The sequence below is a fragment of the Phyllobates terribilis genome, unplaced genomic scaffold (assembly GCF_046119375.1).
Source record: "Phyllobates terribilis strain yellow unplaced genomic scaffold, ASM4611937v1 Scaffold_2__4_contigs__length_985480577, whole genome shotgun sequence".
Classification (NCBI taxonomy): Eukaryota; Metazoa; Chordata; class Amphibia; order Anura; family Dendrobatidae; genus Phyllobates; species Phyllobates terribilis.
In genome coordinates, this window is record NW_027362762.1 from 616,623,245 (window position 1) to 616,642,706 (window position 19,462).

General features: G+C 40.3%; 1 protein-coding gene across 3 annotated transcripts in view; it reads right to left on the bottom strand.

Moving 5' to 3' along the window:
- MYO19 (myosin XIX) overlaps window positions 1-19,462 on the bottom strand; it is a 264,615-nt gene that overhangs the window by 98,998 nt on the left and 146,155 nt on the right. For all 3 annotated transcript variants that reach the window (XM_073666532.1, XM_073666533.1, XM_073666534.1), the window contains one exon: window positions 6,037-6,110. In XM_073666532.1, coding sequence (XP_073522633.1) covers window positions 6,037-6,110 — 74 coding nt within the window. The remainder of the gene's footprint in view (window positions 1-6,036; window positions 6,111-19,462) is intronic.

The window sequence follows — 19,462 nt, forward strand, 5'->3', positions numbered from 1 at the left end:
GGGGACGGAATTTATAAATAAGATTAATTGGTTATTAAATCTGGAAAAAAGTATATATCTGAAAAGGAAGGCCATATCCAAATTTGAAAAAATATGGGCTCCATGGATTGACGGCTCCGGCCTAGCATCCAGAGAAATGCATAGATTTCGACTTGGTCTGCTATGATTGATGTATAGATTACTTGACAGGTGCAAAATCCTACATTGGGCTGCTTTAGACATGTATATAACTGCTCCAAAGCAAGAGTTAGATACCCCTTAATACAATTGCGACTATTCATACTGTAAGATTGTTAATTTGCTGTGGACTGAACTGTGGAACATTTAACTCAAAATGTTTTGTTTGAAAGGGCGATGTGTTGTGGGGGGAGGGATAGAATAGGGACTGGGTCCCTTCTTTGGTTGGGATGTTTTATTTGTTTTACTGTTGTGTTACAAAAAAAGTTTTAACAATAAAAAATATTTGATTTAAAAAAAAAGAAAACTAGTAATTGGATGTCAATCTGTCGAATTGAATGTATGCTGATCGGGGGTGCACCATTCCACAAGCCCATCGGCTACCCTGCAATATGATCTGCTGAAGACCCCTGCGACTACCGTTAAAATACTTCAGTTGAAGGCTAACATGTAACATAGTTTTTAAGGTTGAAGGAAGACTAAGTCCATCTAGTTCAACCCATAGCCTAACATGTTGATCCAGAGGAAGGCAAAAAAAAAAACATGTGGCAAACACTAAGCTCCATATTGGGGAAAAAAATTCCTTCCTGACTCCATACGACAATCAGACTAGTTCCCTGGATCAACGCCCTATCAAGGAATCTAGTATAAATAACCTGTAATATTATACTTTTCAAGAAAGGCATCCATGGCCTTCTTAAATTTTAGTAGTGAATCACTCATTACAACATCATGCGGCAGAGAGTTCCATAGTCTCACTGCTCTTACAGTAAAGAATCCGCGTCTGTGATTATGATTAAACCTTCTTTCCTACAGACGTAGAAGATGCCCCCTTGTCCCCGTCTCAGGCCTCAGAGTAAAAAGATCAGTAGAAAGGTCTTTGTACTGTCCCCTCATATATTTGTACATAGTAATAAGATCACCCCTAAGCCTTCGGTTTTCCAAACTAAATAACCCCAAGTATAATAACCTGTTTTGGTGGTGCAGACCCCCCAGTCCTCTAATAACCTTGGTCGCTCTTCTCTGCACCCGCTCTAGTTCAGCTATGTCTTTCTTATACACCGGAGACCAGAACTGTACACAGTATTCTAAGTGTGGTCGCACTAGTGACTTGTATAGAGGTAAAATTATGTTCTCCTCATGAGCATCTATGCCTCTTTTAATGCATCCCATTATTTTATTTGCCTTTGCAGCAGCTGCCTGACACTGGCCACTAAATAAGAGCTTGTCGTCCACCAATACACCCAGGTCTTTTTCAGTGACAGTTTTGCCCAGTGTTTCACAATTAAGCATATAATTATACATTTTATTTCCTCTGCCCAAATGCATTACCTTACATTTATCCCCATTAAAGCTCATTTGCCATTTATCAGCCTAAGCTTCTAGTTTACATAGATCCTCCTGTAATATAAAATTGTCCTCCTCTGTATTGATTACCCTGCAGAGTTTAGTGTCATCTGCAAATATTGAAATACTATTCTGCATGCCCCCTACAAGGTCATTAATAAATATGTTAAAAAGAAGTGGGTCCAATACTGACCCCTGTGGTACCCCACTGTTAACTGAGACCCAGTCTGAGTGCGTTCCATTAGTAACCACCCTTTGTTTCCTATCACTGAGCCAGTTCTTAACCCACTTACATATATTTTCCCCTATCCCCATTGTTCTCATTTTATGTATCAACCTTTTGTGTGAAACCGTATCAAAAGCTTTTGAAAAGTCCATATACACAACATCCACTGCATTTCCTTGCAACATCCACTGCATTTCCTTGGTCCAGGCCGGAACTTACTTCTTCATAAAAGCTGATCAGATTAGTTTGACAGGAACAGTCCATCGTAAACCCATGTTGATATTGGGTCATGAGGTTATTCTTCTTCAGATACTCTAGTATAGCATCTCTTAGGAAACCCTCCAGGATTTTACCCACAGTAGAGGTTAAGCTTACTGGCCTATAATTTCCAAGTTCAGTTTTTGTCCCCTTTTTGAATATTGGCACCACATTTTCTATACGCCAGTCCTGTGGTACAGACCCTGTTATTATGGAATCTTTAAAGATTAAAAATAATGGTCCATCTATGACTGTACTTAATTCCTGCAGTACTCGCGGGTGTATCCCATCCGGGCCCGCGGATTTGTCAACTTTAGTGATTTTTAGATGCCGCCGTACTTCCTGCTGGGTTAAGTAAGTGAAATTTAATGGAGAATTTTTATTATCACTGATCTGTCATGCGATTTTCTTGTGTAAATACTGTTGAAAAAAAAAATCATTTAGCATATTGGCTTTTTTCTCATCCTCATCCACCATTTCACCCATACTATTTTTAAGGGGGCCAACACTATCATTTTTTAGTTTCTTACTATTTATGTAGTAAAAGAATATTTTGGGGTTATCTTTACTTTCTCTTGCAATGAGTCTCTTTGTCTCAATCTTTGCTGCCTTGATTAGGTTTTTACAGAATTTATTTAATTTTCTGTATTTATTTAATGCCTCATCACTACCTACTTGCTTTAGCTCTCTAAATGCTTTCTTTTTGTCACTTATTGAAACCCTTACAGCTCTATTTAGCCATAGTGGTTTCCTCCTATTTCTAGCATGTTTATTCCCATAGGGTATATATCGTGCACAGGTCCTATTCAGGATGCTAATAAATGTCTCCCATTTGCTTTTTGTAGTTTTATGTCTCAGGATATCGTTCCAGTTTATTGCACTAAGATCATCTCTCAACCGTTGGAAATTTGCCTTCCTGAAGTTTAGTGTCCTTGTAACCCCTCTATTACACATCTTATTAAAGGATAAATGAAAAAATATTATTTTGTGATCACTATTACCCAAGTGACCCCCAACTCGTATATTTGATATGCAGTCTGGCCTGTTGGTTAATATTAGGTCTAGCAGTGCCCCCCCTTCTTGTTGGGTCCTGAACCAGTTGTGAAAGGTAATTGTCTCTCATAGTTGTCAAAAACCTATTACCTTTGCTTGAACTACATGTTTCTGTCCCCCAATGTATTTCAGGGTAGTTGAAGTCCCCCATAATAATGACTTCTCCTTGAGTCGCTGCTTCATCTATTTGCTCTATAAGGCTATTCTCCGCTGCTTCCATTATTTTTGGAGACTTATAACAAACCCCTACCAGTAATTTATTATTTTTTCCCCCTCCCCTTATCTCCAACCACAGGGACTCTACATTTTCACATTAGATTCTCATATATTCTCACGCAAGATGGGTTTTAAGGATGATTTTACATATAAACCCCTCGCTTGTTTGTACGGTCATTTCTGAACAGACTATAGCCCTGTAAATTAACTGCCCAATCATGGCTCAGATATCCCCACCATGTCATAATTATTTTCCACCAAAATTAATTCTAATTCCTCCATTTTGTTGGTGAGGCTTCTGGCATTAGTGTACAAGCATATTATGTACCTTATTCCTTCTTACTATATTGACTTTTCTAACCCCACCCCCAATTTCTTTATTTGTGCCCAGGTCACAATCTGCACTATCTTCCCCACGTATAAAATGAATACACCCCTCCCAATCCCTAGTTTAAACACTCCTCCAACCTTCTAGCCATTTTCTCCCCCAGCACAGCTGCACCCTCTCCATTGAGGTGCAGCCCGTCCCTAGCGTAGAACCTGTAGCCAACTGAGAAGTCGGCCCAGTTCTCCAGGAACCCAAACCCCTCCTTCCTGCACCAATTGCTGAGCCACTTATTTATCTCCCTAATCTCCCGTTGCCTCTCTGGCGTGGCACGTGGTACAGGCAGTATTTCAGAGAATACCACCTTGGAGGTCCGTGCTTTAAGCTTGCAGCCTAATTCCTTGAAATCATCTTTAAGGACCTTCCACCTACCTCTAACTTTGTAATTTGTGCCAATGAGCATCATGATCGCTGGGTCCTCACCAGCCCTTCCCAGTAATCTGTCAACCCGATCAGCGATGTGCCGGACTCAAGCGCCAGGTAGGCAGCACACTGTTCGACGATCCCTGTCTTTGTGACAGATTGCCCTATCTGTTCCCCTAATAATTGAGTCCCCCACTACCAGCACCTTCCTGGCCTGCCCTGCTCTCCTATTTCCCCCCTTACTGGAGCTGACACTCCTCCGGCTTTCAGAGGACATGCCTTGCTGCAGCAGTGCTACCCCTGTACCGACACCCCCCCTCATGTGCCAACTTTGCAAACTTATTGGGGTGTGCCAGATCAGGACTAGCCTCCCTGGCACTCTTCCCTCTACCCCCCACCTTCTGACTGTCACCCAGCTAGCTGCCTCACTGTCCTGCAGCCCCCTACTACCACCGTCCCCCACATCTACCTCAGTGAGCAGCAGACTCCTTTCCATATTGTCAATGGATCTCAGTGTTGCCAGCTGCTCATTTAGATCCAGTACCTGGGCTTCCAAAAGCACAACGTGCACACATCTCGCACAGCAGTATGCACCCACGACTGGCTGTTCAAGGATTGCATACATGTGGCAAGATGTACATTGGATAGCATTGTCAATAATGGAGCTCATTTCCTAATGGGGAACTAGACAGAAATGTTAAGTAAAAAGAAATGTAAAGAATTAATAAAATACAGACAGCAATTCAGTCCAAACTCCTCCCTTCCAAACTCCCTGAATCCAAAGTCACACACTTACTTCCGTTTGCACTTACGCTCCAGTCACACTCAGCTCGTTCACACTCGCTAAGGAAGCAGATTTAAAGAGGTTTTTTTTTTTCCCCCTTTAGCAGCAATCCAACCTACAGCTCAATGCACTTCATAGGAGACTGTGATTTTAGCTATGTACTAAAATACTCCGGGGTTCAGGTCCCCTAAGAAAAATTAAAATAAACACCTTTTTCTCCATTAAAAATAGAAACTTAACAAAAAATGTGGTATTGCTACATCCGTAAAAGTCTGTTTTGTCAAAATCTAAAATTAATTAACCTTATTGGTAAACACCGCAAAGATTAAAAAAAAATTCCCTGTCACTTTTTTGTCAGCTCGCTATGGAATGCACTGCACATAGGGTAAGCTACTTAGCTTATCAGAAGAACTATACTACATTTCTAATTGGAGGTATTTGCTAATATTATTATACTTACTACATATTGGGATAGGATCATGGAGATGCGAATACCATTTTAACTCTAAAATTCATTTCAACAGCCCAAAATCTCCTTGCAGGTGCTGCAATTGATTGCTGCAGAACTACAAAAAGTATCCCTTGATCTACACAGTATGTCTTTACAATTAATTGACAAAACACATATTTCAATTGGAACTGTGCAACAGTTTACTTGTCCAGTGGAGGCACTGCAGAGGAATTCAGGACTTACAGCTGGATTCCCAACTAGCTTACAGAAATTGCTATCCCTGTCGTCATGACTCATGAACCGTTCTAAAAAACGGCATTGCTCAAAGCAGATAACTCCTTTAACGTTACAGAATAAGATGACATCATCACAGTCATGGCCGAAAGTGTTGAAACACTTGAAATTGTTCCAGAAAATGAAGTATTTCTCACAGAAAATTGTGCCAGAAAAGGGTGTCAGCATACTTAATTCTGCTCAATAATAAGTGATACAATTAATATAATATAAAATAAATATAATGAATATATAATATTAATATTGAGCAGAATTAATGTCAGCTTATTGGTTCGGCCTCCACAATAGTCATGGTCTCTCATGTGGCCCCTTGGAAAAATTAATTGCCCACCTCTGACATAGACCATCATAGGTACAAGTGATATCCATGAAAACATAGAACTAGTACTAGGAAAACTGAGGTCTGAATGAGGCTTTAGACTGATACCAGGTAAATGTAATTTGGTTTCAGAATGTTTTCGCATAAATACGGTATACTTTACCTATAAAGTGCTTCCATCTTCCTGATTCAGAACATATGCTTTCATTTATTGCACTCACCAGCCAGTCAAACAATCTGGGAAAAGAAAACAAGACCAATATCTGTTTTTAACAACATTTATATTTTTAAAGCCACATAAAACAATACTGTGCTTACATGCCATTGTAATTATGGTGAATTAATTCCACAGATCCCCAACGCTCAGCAGGTCTATAAGGGCTCATTCAGACAACAGTGATATGTTCACTTGTGCAAAAAAATGGACAGATTTTCATTAGTGTTTTGGATCATATTTTCATCAGTGTTTAGTCAGTTTTTACCATCAGCAGTTTTTTTTTTTGCGCCCAAGAAAGGTTGTCTGAGTTTTTCAGGGGTCCATAGACTTGTGTGAACCGTGACTAGGATCAAAAACTGGGATATGTAAACAACCGCATGGACCTTCATTAAACCAGTTAGAACGCGTACATGAAACACTGTTGTCTGAACAAGCCCTCCGATTCCTGCTTCATTCACATGTTTTATGAGGTACCTGATTGTGTGCACTAAATCTTCTGTTGTGGGCCTCTATGCTGGAGAAACAGGACAGAAAAGGTCTCATTCCACAAAAAAAAGATCCATTTAGCTCAGGCTCATTTTTTTTTATGTCTGGGGCACAAATTAAAACATATGAAAGTTAACCCCTTTCTCCTACAGCCAACTTTCATCTTTCTTCCCACTCTACAAAGAGCCTAACTTTTTTTTAAATTATTTTCCACTGACAAAACTTTGAGAGGGTTTTTTTTTGTTTTGTGGGATGAATTATAGTTTTACATGACAACATTCATTTTACCATACAATGTACTGAATAATGGGGGAAAAATACAAGTGCGTTGAAATGATGTAAAAAAACAAACAAACAACAAAAACACTATTCCGCCATTGCTTTTCAGCCTTTTTTCACCTTCCTGACCAGGCCAAATTTTTCAATTCTGACTAGTGTCACTTTATGTAGTAATAACTCTGGAACGCTTCTATACATCCCAATGACTTTGACATTGTTTTCTCTTGACACATTGTACTTCCTGATACGTGTAAATGTAGGTTGATCTAACTCGCATTTTTTTTTATAAAAAAAAAAAAATTGGGACAAATTTTGAAAAAAATCGTAATTTTTGAACTTTGAATTTTTATTCCCTCAAAACAAATAGTCATACTGCACAAAATAATTAAGAAGTAACATTTACTTCATGCTTACGCTATGGCAGCAACATTTTTTTAAATACTTTTTTTTGCTGTTAGGAAGTTAGAAGGGTTAAAAAAAATAGCAGTAATTTTTCATTATTCCAACGAAATATACAAATCCTATTTTTTTTTTAGACCACTTCACCTTTGAAGTGACTTTGAGGGTCCTATATGTCAGAAAACCCTCAAAACAAGGCCCCACTGTAAAAACTGCACCCCTCACAGTATTCAAACCACATTCAGGAAGGTTGTTAACCCTTCAGGTGCTTCACAGAAATAAAATAATGAAAGAAAATAATGAAAAATTACGTGCTTTCCCATAAATGCGAGATTTTGCTAAATTAAATTCTCACTGCACAATAAATAACGGGGCAGCACGGTGGCTCAGGGGTTAGCACTGCAGTCTTGCAGCACTGGAGTCCTGGGTTCAAATTCCACCAAGGACAACCTCTGCAAGGAGTTTGTATGTTCTCGCCATGTTTGCGTGGGTTTCCTCCGGGTTCTCCGGTTTCCTCCCACAGTCCAAAGTCATACTGATAGGGAATCTAGCTTGTGAGCCCCAATGGGGACAGTGAAGATGGGGTCTGTAAAGCGCTGTGGAATTAATGGCGCTATATAAGTGAGCAAAATAAATAAATAAATAACAATCCTGAAAAAAAAAGAATAATTATAAGCATTTAAAGAGACCAGAATGGGTAAAACACATAACTTAAACACTTGCTAAAAAGGAAAAAAATGTATATCAAATAGAAAGAGGGGGGCTTATCTATAGAAGAATATAATGCTGTCTGCAGGGAATGCAATGTAAGCGTTAGAAGACCTAAAACCAGTAATGGAGTGAGGCTTGCAAGGGAGACTAAAAGCTACAAAAAATGAGGATTTTGGGGGTATGTCAAAAGCAAAAGAAAAGTCAAAAGATGCTATAGGATGTTGAGAAGGCCAAACTTTTAAATTCCTATTTGCATCTGTATTCTCTAGGAAAGCAAATGTTAGATCAACTGATCTTCACTGTGCTATAGAAGGAATAAAATAATTCACGCTATCTATAAATACAGAGATGGTGAGGGAACACTTAGCTAATTTAAATGAATTTAAATCTCCTTGTCCAGATGAATTACATCCTAGGGTACTGAAAGAGATAGCCTAGGAACCACTAGCCAGAATCTTTGAAAATTCCTGGAGAACATGAGAAGTCCCAGAAGATTGGAGAAGGGCAAATGTTGTACCTATCTTCAAAAAAGAAAAGAAGATGGAGCCAGGAAATTACAGACCAGTGAGCCTTACTTCTATACTAGGAAAAATCTTTGAACAAATGAATAAACAGCATGTATATAAGCAGTTGGATAACAATACAGTAATTAACCACAGCCAGCATTGGGTTTGTAGTAAACAATACATGCCAGACTAATCTAATCTCCTTCTATGATGGAATCACTGATTGGGTGGGTCAGGGATGTGGTAGATATAGTATATCTCGACTTCAGCAAAGCATTGGATAAAGAATCTCCTTATTGAATCACCTTATTGAAAAAATGACCAAGCATGGGATTAACACGGCTACTGTTAGGTGGATTCATAACTGGTTTAGGAATCGTACTTCTTCAAGAAATGCAATAAATGGTTGCACATCCAATTGCAAGAGTGTTTCAAGTGTGGTACCATAAGGCTCTGTCCTGGCCCCAGTGCTGGTCAACATTTTTATTAATGATCTAGATAAGGGAACTGAAGGTAAACTAATCAAATTTGCAGATTATGCAAAGCTAGTAGGGATAGCTAATAGTGATGAGCAAACGTGCTTGGATAACGTGTTATCCAAGTATGCTTGGGTGTTATCCGAATAGCTTGTAGAGCTCGGATGATATGTTCGAGTCCCTGCGGCTGCAACACATGCGGGGATTGCCTAACAAACAGGCAATAGAATGGAATTTAACAGGGAGAAATTTAAGTTGCTACATCTGGGCAAGAAAAACAAAAATGACATCTACAGAATGGGAGGAATAAAACTAAGCAACAGCACATGTGAAAAAGACTAAGGTATACTAATAGATGACAGACTAAACATGAGTCAACAGTGTGAAGCAGCAGCAAAAAAGGAAAACATAGTTCTGGGATGTATTAACAGTTGCACAGAGTCTAGATCATATGAAGTAATTATCCCCCTCTACTCCTCCTTGGTCAGACCTAATCTGGAATATTGTGTCCAGTTCTGGGCACCACATTTTAAAGAAGACATGGAAAAACTGGAGCAAGTTCAGGCAAGCGCTATCAGGATGGTGAATCATGATGTTGACATTAGACATAGAAAAAAACTTTGACTCTATTTCATGGCTCTATCGCTTTCAAATACTAAATAGATTTGGGTTTAATCATAGCTTCATTTCAGTTTTACAACTTCTATATGATACCCCCATTACATATTTAAACTACAAAACCATCACCTATATACATTAAAAGAGGTACAAGACAAGGCTGCCCCCTTTAACCTGCCTTATTCGCCATTGCCATGGAACCTTTGGCGGATGCCATTAGAAACCATCCAGACATTAACCCCTTTCTGACGTGAGGCGTAATGATATGTCTCTGCGTTCTGGACCTTAATGACCAGGTACGTATTATTACGCCTCACATTTAATGCGGAGTCGCGGTTATAGTATTAAAATTCCGGCGCCATGTTACCTTAGGGTAGATGGCGTCGTCATCCTCGGGGGTGTCACCGTTCCCAAGCAACTACAATCACTGTGATTGGCTGTTCAATTCTGAACAGCCAATCGCAGCATTTCTCAGGGTTTCAGGAAATCAAATTGCCTGAAACACTAATGTCCAGCCTAGGATCAGTGATTTAACAGCACCGATCTTAAACTGGAGCCTGACAATGCCAGGTATCGCCTGAGCTCGCTCTGATTGGTGCAGTCGATGATGACATCGATCACACCAATCAGAGTGCGTGACCGCCCTGTAACCGCCGTCTGACTGCCCTGCACGTCCTTGTAGTAGCTGAGGATTTGTACAGGGAGGTCACGCAGCTTTTCTTATTTTCTAGAAGCCTGTGACACCATAATCCCTGCTCCTGCTGCCTGTGAAGAAAGGAGAAGAGACATCTGTAAGTAGCTCCCTGCCTGATCTCTCCTCATCCACCCCAATCACCGTTTCCCTCCTCTCCCTCCTTTGTGCCACCGAGCGCTGATCAGTACTTGATTGCTTGATTTTTGGCAGGTTTTCTCTTTTCATGCGTCCTGCAGCAGCCGAGTGATCAGTGATGCAAACCACTGATCAACGTCTGTGCTCGCGGTTTTCCAGGACTTTTTTTTGTCCCTGTCCCTCCCCCCACTTTGCACCAAGTCCGCGCGAGAAACCAGCATTGATGCAAATCACCGATCAGCACTCGTGCTCTCTCTTTTACACTTTTTTTCCCCCACTGTGGTCACGCTGTCCGATCGTGTGCCTTGTGGTGCTACAGAAGCCTGTGACTCCACAATCGCGGCTCCTGCTGCTACAGAAGAAAGAAGACATCTGTAAGAAGATCCCTGCCTGATCTCTCCTCATCCACCACAATCCCCCTCCCACTTCTCTTTTTACCCTCCTCCCGACCTACTCTTTCTGCCACCGAACGCTGATCAATACTTGATAGCTCGATTTCTGGCAGTTTTTTGTTCGCAAGTCCTGCAGCAGCCGAGAGCTGATCAGTGACGCAAATCACCGATCAGCACTCGTTCTCGCTGTTTTACACTATTTTTTCTTAGACTTTTCTTTTTTTTGTACAGGGCGGTCACACTGTCCGATCCTACGCTGTGCTGAGCCTTGCGGTGCCACAGAAGCCTGTGACACCACAATTGCTGCTCCTGCTGTAAGTAGATTTTTTGACCCCTCCTCATCCACACCAATCCCCCTCTCCCACCCGTCCATCCTTCCTACCCCCTATTTCTGCCAACAAGTGATAATCAGTACTTGATCGCTCGAATTTTGGCAGGTTTTTTTTCGTGCTTCCTGCTCGGTGACCACGGAACACTGATCCACACTCGTGCTCGCAGTTTTACACTCCCCTCCCCCCCTTTGCGCCACCTCCGTGCGCTCAGCCAGCAGTCGCCGAGCATTGATCAGTGACACAGTTCACTGATGCGCACTCGTGCTAGCTGTTTGCACCACGTCCGGTTGTTGTTTTTTTCTGAAAGAAAAAGATAAAAAAAGGCAGTTTACACCAAACACACTGACACACACACACAACTGAATAAAGTACTGACATACAAACACACACCACATACAAAAAAATGTCCCGTTCGTTCCAAACCCGCTATTCAGTGGAGGAGGCATACGCTGTCCTTGCCTCCGACACTGACAGTGAGAGAGAGAATTCCCACCTTTCTTTATTTTTTGAACTTATCGTCCTCCTCAGGTGATGCTAAACAGCCACGAAGACACAACAGGACAGAAGATGAAACAGCACCAACCCATTACTGACCCCGTATGGACCTTGTCCCCCAAAACTTGTGAGCCACTGATTCCTGATTTTGTGGCACAATCAGAAATCAAGTTTGACACCACCGGCCTCACAGAAATAGACTTTTTCTAAGTCTTTTTCTCTGAGGATTTTGTAAACCTCATGGTGGGCCAAACTATTTTGTACGCTCAACAATTTTTGCCACAAAACTGCTCTTCATCATTTTCTAACTAGACTCCTGTAGACGCAATAGAAATGATGACGTTTTGGGGCCTGGTCCTTCACATGGGGATACTGAAGAAGCCAGAACATCGGTAATACTGCAGTGTTGTCATTTTGTATAACACTCCAGTGTTCCGAATAGTTGTGACACCGACACGTTTTAAGACCATCCACAAGTTCTTGGTTTACGATAATGCATGGTGTCCTGCACGAGATGACCCAAACTTTGATCATCTTTTCAAAGTTCGGCCGGTCATCGAGCACTTCAACAACATGTTTGCTGAAGTGTACGAGCCCCAAAGAGACATCTGCGTGGATGAGTCCCTAATTCATTTTAAGGGGAGGCTTGGATTATGGCAGTACCTGCCCAGTAAGAGGGCCAGGCATGGAATTAAGCTGTACAAACTTCAGGGTACACCAACAAGTTTAGGGTTTATGAAGGGAAGGACTCCCGGATTGAACCCCCTGAATGCCCCCCTGTCCTGGGAGTGAGTGGGAAAATTGTGTGGGATTTGGTGCACCCACTGCTGGATCAAGGTTATCACCTCTACGTGGATAACTTTTATACCAGCATCCCACTCTTCAAGTCACACTCTGCAGTCTGTGCGCAAAATCAGAGAGGTCTCCCGAAGACACTATTTGGGCAGATGCTCAGAAGGGGTGACAGCAGAGCCCAATATAGCGACCACCTGCTGGTGGTCAAGTACAAGGACAAGAGGGATGTCCTTCTCTTGACCACCATACACAGTGATGGCATAGTGACGGCAACACCCCCCACGCTATACGAGGTTCCTCTGCACAGGTCGCCAAACCAAACTGTGTAGTAGGGTACAACAAGTACATGGGGGGAGTTGATCTCTCTGATTAAGTCCTCCAGCCATACAGTGGTTTGAGAAAGGCCAGGGTGTGGTACAAGAAGCTGGCACATCGTACATATGACAATGCACAACGCTTTCCTGCTATCACGATGTGCAGGCCAGACTTCTACGTACCTTCAGTTCCAGTAGGTAGTGATCAAGGCCCTGATATTTGACAGTTGTGGAGGAGCGGGGCCCAGTACTTCCGGAACTGAAGGACCTCGAATCGTACCAGGCCAGCATTTCCCGGGGGAGATCCCTCAAAGTGGAAAAAAAGGTAAGTCACAAAGGAGGTGCCAAGTATGTTACAAAAGGGGAATACGCAAGGACACCATTTATCAATGTGACACCTGCCCAGACAAACCTGGCCTGTTTATGAAAAAATGCTTCAGACTGTACCACACATCCATGAACTACTAAATTCAGTTCTGACTTACACAACTGACGTACAGTACAAACTAAAAGTTTGGACACACCTTCTCATTTAAAGATTTTTCTGTATTTTCATGACTATGAAAATTGTACATTCACACTGAAGGCATCAAAACTATGAATTAACACATATGGAATTATATACTTAACAAAAAAAGTGTGAAACAACTGAAAATATGTCTTCTATTCTAGGTTCTTCAAAGTGGCCACCTTTTGCTTTGATGACTGCTTTGCACACTCTTGGCATTCTCTTGATGAGCTTCAAGAGGTAGTCAGCGGAAATGGTTTTCACTTCACAGGTGTGCCCTGTCAGGTTTAATAAGTGGGATTTCTTGCCTTATAAATGGGGTTGGGACCATCAGTTGTGTTGTGCAGAACTCTGGTGGATACACAGCTGATAGTCCTACTGAATAGGCTGTTAAAATTTGTATTATGGCAAGAAAAAGCAGCTAAGCAAAGAAAAACGAGTGGCCATCATTACTTTAAGAAATGAAGGTCAGTCAGTCCGAAAAATTGGGCAAACTTTGAAAGTGTCCCAAAGTGCAGTTGCAAAAACCATCAATCGCTACAAAGAAACTGGCTCACATGAGGACCGCCCCAGGAAAGGAAGACCAAGAGTCCTACCTCTGCTTCTGAGGATAAGTTTATCTGAGTCACCAGCTTCAGAAACCGCAGGTTAACAGCAGCTCAGATTAGAGACCAGGTCAATGCCACACAGAGTTCTAGCAGCAGACACATCTCTACAACAACTGTTAAGAGGAGACTTTGTGCAGCAGGCCTTCATGGTAAAATAGCTGCTAGGAAACCACTGCTAAGGACAGGCAACAAGCAGAAGAGACTTGTTTGGGCTAAAGAACACAAGAAATGGACATTAGACCAGTGGAAATCTGTGCTTTGGTCTGAGGAGTCCAAATTTGAGATCTTTGGTTCCAACCACCGTGTCTTTGTGCGACACAGAAAAGGTGAACGGATGGACTCTACATGCCTGGTTCCCACCATGAAGCATGGAGGAGGAGGTGTGATGGTGTGGGGGTGCTTTGCTGGTGACACTGTTGGGGATTTATTCAAAATTGAAGGCATACTGAACCAGCATGGCTACCACAGCATCTTGCAGCGGCATGCTATTCCATCCGGTTTGCGTTTAGTTGGACCATCATTTATTTTTCAACAGGACAATGACCCCAAACACAACTCCAGGCTGTGTAAGGGTTATTTGACCAAGAAGCAGAGTGATGGGGTGCTACGCCAGATGACCTGGCCTCCACAGTCACCAGACCTGAACCCAATCGAGATGGTTTGGGGTGAGCTGGACCGCAGAGTGAAGGCAAAAGGGCCAACAAGTGCTAAGCATCTCTGGGAACTCCTTCAAGATTGTTGGAAGACCATTTCCGGTGATTACCTCTTGAAGCTCATCAAGAGAATGCCAAGAGTGTACAAAGCAGTCATCAAAGCAAAAGGTGGCTACTTTGAAGAACCTAGAATATAAGACATATTTTCAGTTTTTTCACACCTTTTTGTTAAGTATATAATTCCACATGTGTTAATTCATAGTTTTGATGCCTTCAGTGTGAATGTACAATTTCCATAGTCAAGAAAATACAGAAAAATCTTTAAATGAGGTGTGTCCAAACTTTTGGTCTGTACTGTATGACAACCTGACGAACGCTACACAACTGACGTATGACACTACATTACAAAATTCACATATCAGGAATCAGTAGATCAGTTCAAAAAGGGGGCACTTGTTGGGCATTTCCACTGTTTGGGCACATCAGAGGCTCTGCAAACACGACATGACTCCCACAGATCATTTCATCAAATTCTGCATTCCAAAACATCACCCCTTCCCTTCCGAGCCCTAATGTGCACCCAAACAGTAGTTTTCTACCACATATAGGGTATTAAAGTACTCAGGAGAAATTGTACAACAAATTTTGTGGTCAAATTTCTCCTGTTATCGTCGTGAAAATGAAAAAATTGCGGCTAAAAGATCATTTTTGTGGAAAAAAACACTTGGGGGTTTGAAAGTGCTCACCACACAACTAAATAAGTTCCATAAGGTGTCTAGATTCCAAAATGGGGTCACTTTTGGGGGTTTCCACTGTTTAGGCACATCACGGGCTCTCCAAACGCGACATGGCGTCCACTCTCAATTATAGCGAGTTTTGAGTTGAAAACGTCAAAAGGTGCCCTTTTCCTTCCGAGCACTGCCGTGCACCCAAACAATGGCTTTCCCCCACATAGGGGGTATCAACGTACTCAGGAGAAATTGCACAACAACTTTTGGGGTCCAATTTCTACTGTTACCTCTGTGAAAATAAAAAAAATAGGGGTCTAAAGTAAAATTTTAGTGAAAAAAAGTTAAATGTTAATTTTTTTCCTTTCACATTCAATTAATTGCTGTGAAGCACGTGAAGGGTTAATAAACTTCTTGAATGTGGTTTCGAGCACCTTGAGGGGTGCAGTTTTTAGAACGGTGTAACTTTTGGGTATTTTCTGTCATATAGACCCCTCAAAGTGACTTCAAATGTGGTGTGGTCCCTTAAAAAAAATGGTTTTGTAAATTTTGTAGTAAAATGAGAAATCTCTGGTCAACTTTTAACCTTTATAACTTCCTAACAAAAAAAAATTTTGGCTCCAAAATTGTGTTGATGTAAAGTAGATATGTGGGAAATGTTATTTATTAACTATTTTGTGTGACATATCTCTCTGATTTAAGGGCATGAAACTTAAAATTTTGAAAAGTGTGAAATTTTCTACATTTTCACCAAATTTCCGATCTTTCACAAATAAACTCAAGTCATATTGAATGAATTGTACCACTATCATGAAGTACAATATGTCACAAAAAAGAATCAGTGCGATCTGCTGAAGCGTTCCAGAATTATTACCTCATAAAGTGACAGTGGTCAGAATTGTAAAAATTGGCCTGGTTATTAACGTGCAAACCACCTTCAGCGGTAAAGGGGTTAAGGGATTTGCATCTAAAAACAAAAATTATAAAGTAAGTCTATTTGCTGATGATCTATTACTGTCAGTCAAGCAACCTTTAACCTCATTACCTAACCGGTTTTCCTTGCTAAATACTTTTGAGACAATATCTGGATTGAAGGTTAATGTACAGAAGTTAGAAGCTTTATTTTTAACTATGCCTCCTCAGGAACAAGATCATAATATTTCATAATATGGCTTTACTGAAAGAGACCATTATCTTGCCTACTGTATTTAGGCATTAACCTAACCTTCCACAAATCACCCTTATTTAAATGGAACTATACGCCACTAATAGAAAGGTTCATAAATGACCTTGCTAAATCTTACGTCTATATCCTGGTTGGGTAGAATTCACTCAAAAAAATGGTTTCCCTACCAAGATTCTTAGATTTATTCAGATCCCTCCCTATCCTTAATCCCATAAAAACCTTCACTAGATTACAGTCTATGATCTCTAGGTATATTTGGCAGGGAAAAAGGCCCAGAATTCGATTGCGTACTATGTTTTATCATACAAGGACGGGTGTCGTTGTCACTCCCGAATTTTGCTTTATACTATAAAGCAGCTCAATTAACTACAGTAACCTCCTAAAAGAGACCCCCTAGATGGATACGACTAGAATCATCCTTAATACCTCCATGTTCTTTACCAGGTTTGATGTGGTCATTGAGTCCATTCCCAGTAGATATGGCAGAAAAAGCTCCATTTACACATCATTCCTTATATCTTTGAAGAATTAGGTTTCTTTATAAATTGCAAACTAGCCCTTCCCCCTTACTGGCATTATTTAACAATGTTCATTCTGGGACTAGAATCAGGAACATTTAAATGGTGGAAGATGAAGGGAATTAAAAATCTGAAACATATATGGTCATTCAATAACAAGGTCCTAACTAGACAAGAATTCATTCATAAATATAATTCACCAGTTGGAGAGTGTATGCATATAAACCAGGACCTTTAATTTGCTAATATTAATACCCATAGTGACCCTATAAAACTATTCGCACTCTTGGAACGAACATATCTAAATGACCGTTTTGAAGAGGAATAATTTCTTCACTTTACTCGCTTTTCAATTCTCCACCTGGTAATAAGGCTAAATTTATGGAACAATGGGAAGGTAACCTAATGTGCATAATGTCACAAAAAAAATTGTTACCATTGTTGCGACACAATATCGAAGGGAAGTACTCAGACATCGATGTCAGAAACATCTCTTAAGGTCTTACACAGAGCTTATTTTGTACCAGCTAAATTAAATAAAATATATCCTAACGTATCAGATAAATGTTTTAGAGGTTGCAATACTTGAAACATGGTGGCTCTGTCCACATGTAAAAGCCTTTTGGATACAGGTAAAGGACTTAATTTCAAGTGTTGCGTAACGGCCCATCCAGTGTAGTCCTACTGTTATGTTATTAGAGAATAAACCAATGGGGATCTCCAATAAAACTTTCCGCCAAGTAAGTTTTATCACTATGGCAGCTAGAATTCACCAAGCTTTAAAATGGAAATCTACAGCCTTATCAATACATATGGTTAAAGACAGAATCAATAAGAATATGTTATTTGAAAGAATTGATGCTGACAAAACGGACTCACTAGAATCTTTTTTGAATATATGGACACCATGGATGGACTCCCAACCTGATCAAAGCTTAAGTCAGACCGTACTTGTATCTCCATGATGATTACAATTCTAGAGATTTTTCGCTCTATAAATTTATCGACTTATCAAAACTCAATAATAAGATAATTGATTGTTGATACCCTTTTTCCTTTTTGCCCCTCCCCCAAAAAAATAGTTTGTACTGTACTTGTCTATTCTTATAATACGCTTATGTTATACTATCATTTATCTCATTCTCTTATTTTATCATTTACAACACAAAAAATGTACATTTTATATTTAGAAAAATATATTCTGACCCCCTGCGGGAGAATTATGTTTTGCTAATTAGTTAAATTCTTGTTAACATCAATAAAACACTTTTGAAACTAAAAAGATCACGGAGTGAATCAGAAGAGGCATAGATCCCTGGTCAGAAGACCCACCGCTTTACAAATCATTAATAGGAAGCATTAAGTGACAATTTGTATTGCTCCTAACTCAAAAACTGGCATAGAAAGTTGCAAATTATGATGCACATCTTCTAAATTCCAAAATCTGCACTTTTTTAACCCCTTTACCCCCGATGGAGGTTTTAACATTAATGACTAGGCCAATTTTTACAATTCTGACCACTGTAACTTAATGAGGTAATAACTCTGGAAAACTTCAACGGATCCCCCTGATTCTTTGACTGTTTTTTCGTGACATATTGTAATTCATGATAGTGGTAAAATTTCTTCAATGTGACTTGCATTTATTTGTGAAAAAAATGGAAATTTGGGGAAAATGTTTAAAATTTCGCAATTTTCAAACTTTGAATTTTCATGCCCTTAAATCAGAGAGATATTTCACAAAAAAATAGTTAATAAATAACATTTCCCACATGTCTACTTTACATCAGCACAATTTTGGAACCAAATTTTTTTATTGTTAGGAAGTTATAATGGTTAAAAGTGGACCTGACCATTTTTCCAACAAAATTTACAAAACCATTTTTTTAGGGACCACATCACATTTGAAGTGACTTTGAGGGGCCTTTAGGACAGAAAATACCCAAAAGTGACACCATTCTAAAAACTGCACCCCTCAAGGTGCTCAAAACCACATTCAAGAAGTTTATAAACTCTTCTGGTGCTTCACAGGAATTTTTGGAATGTGGAAGAAAACAATGAACATTTAACTTTTTTCACAAAAATGTTACTTTAGACGCCAATATTTTTTTATTTTTGCAAGGGTAACAGCAAAAAAATGGACGCCAACATTTGTTGTGCAATTTCTCCTGAGCACGCCGATACCCAATATGTGGGGGAAAACTACTGTTTGGGCGCACGGCAGGGTTCGGAAGGGATGAAGCGTCATTTGACTTTTTGAATGTAAAATTTGCTTGAATAATTAGAGGACGCCATGTTGCGTTTGGAGAGCCTCTGATGTGCCTAAACAGTGGAAACCCCCCACAAATGACACCATTTTGGAAACTAGACCCCTCAGGGAACTTATCTAGATGTGTGGTGAGCACCTTGATCCCCCAGGTGCTTCACAGAAGTTTATAACATTGAGCCGTAAAAATAAAATTTTCACATTTTTCCCACAAAAATGTTTTTTTTTGCCCCACAATTTTGCATTTTCATAAGGGTAACAGGAGAAATTGCA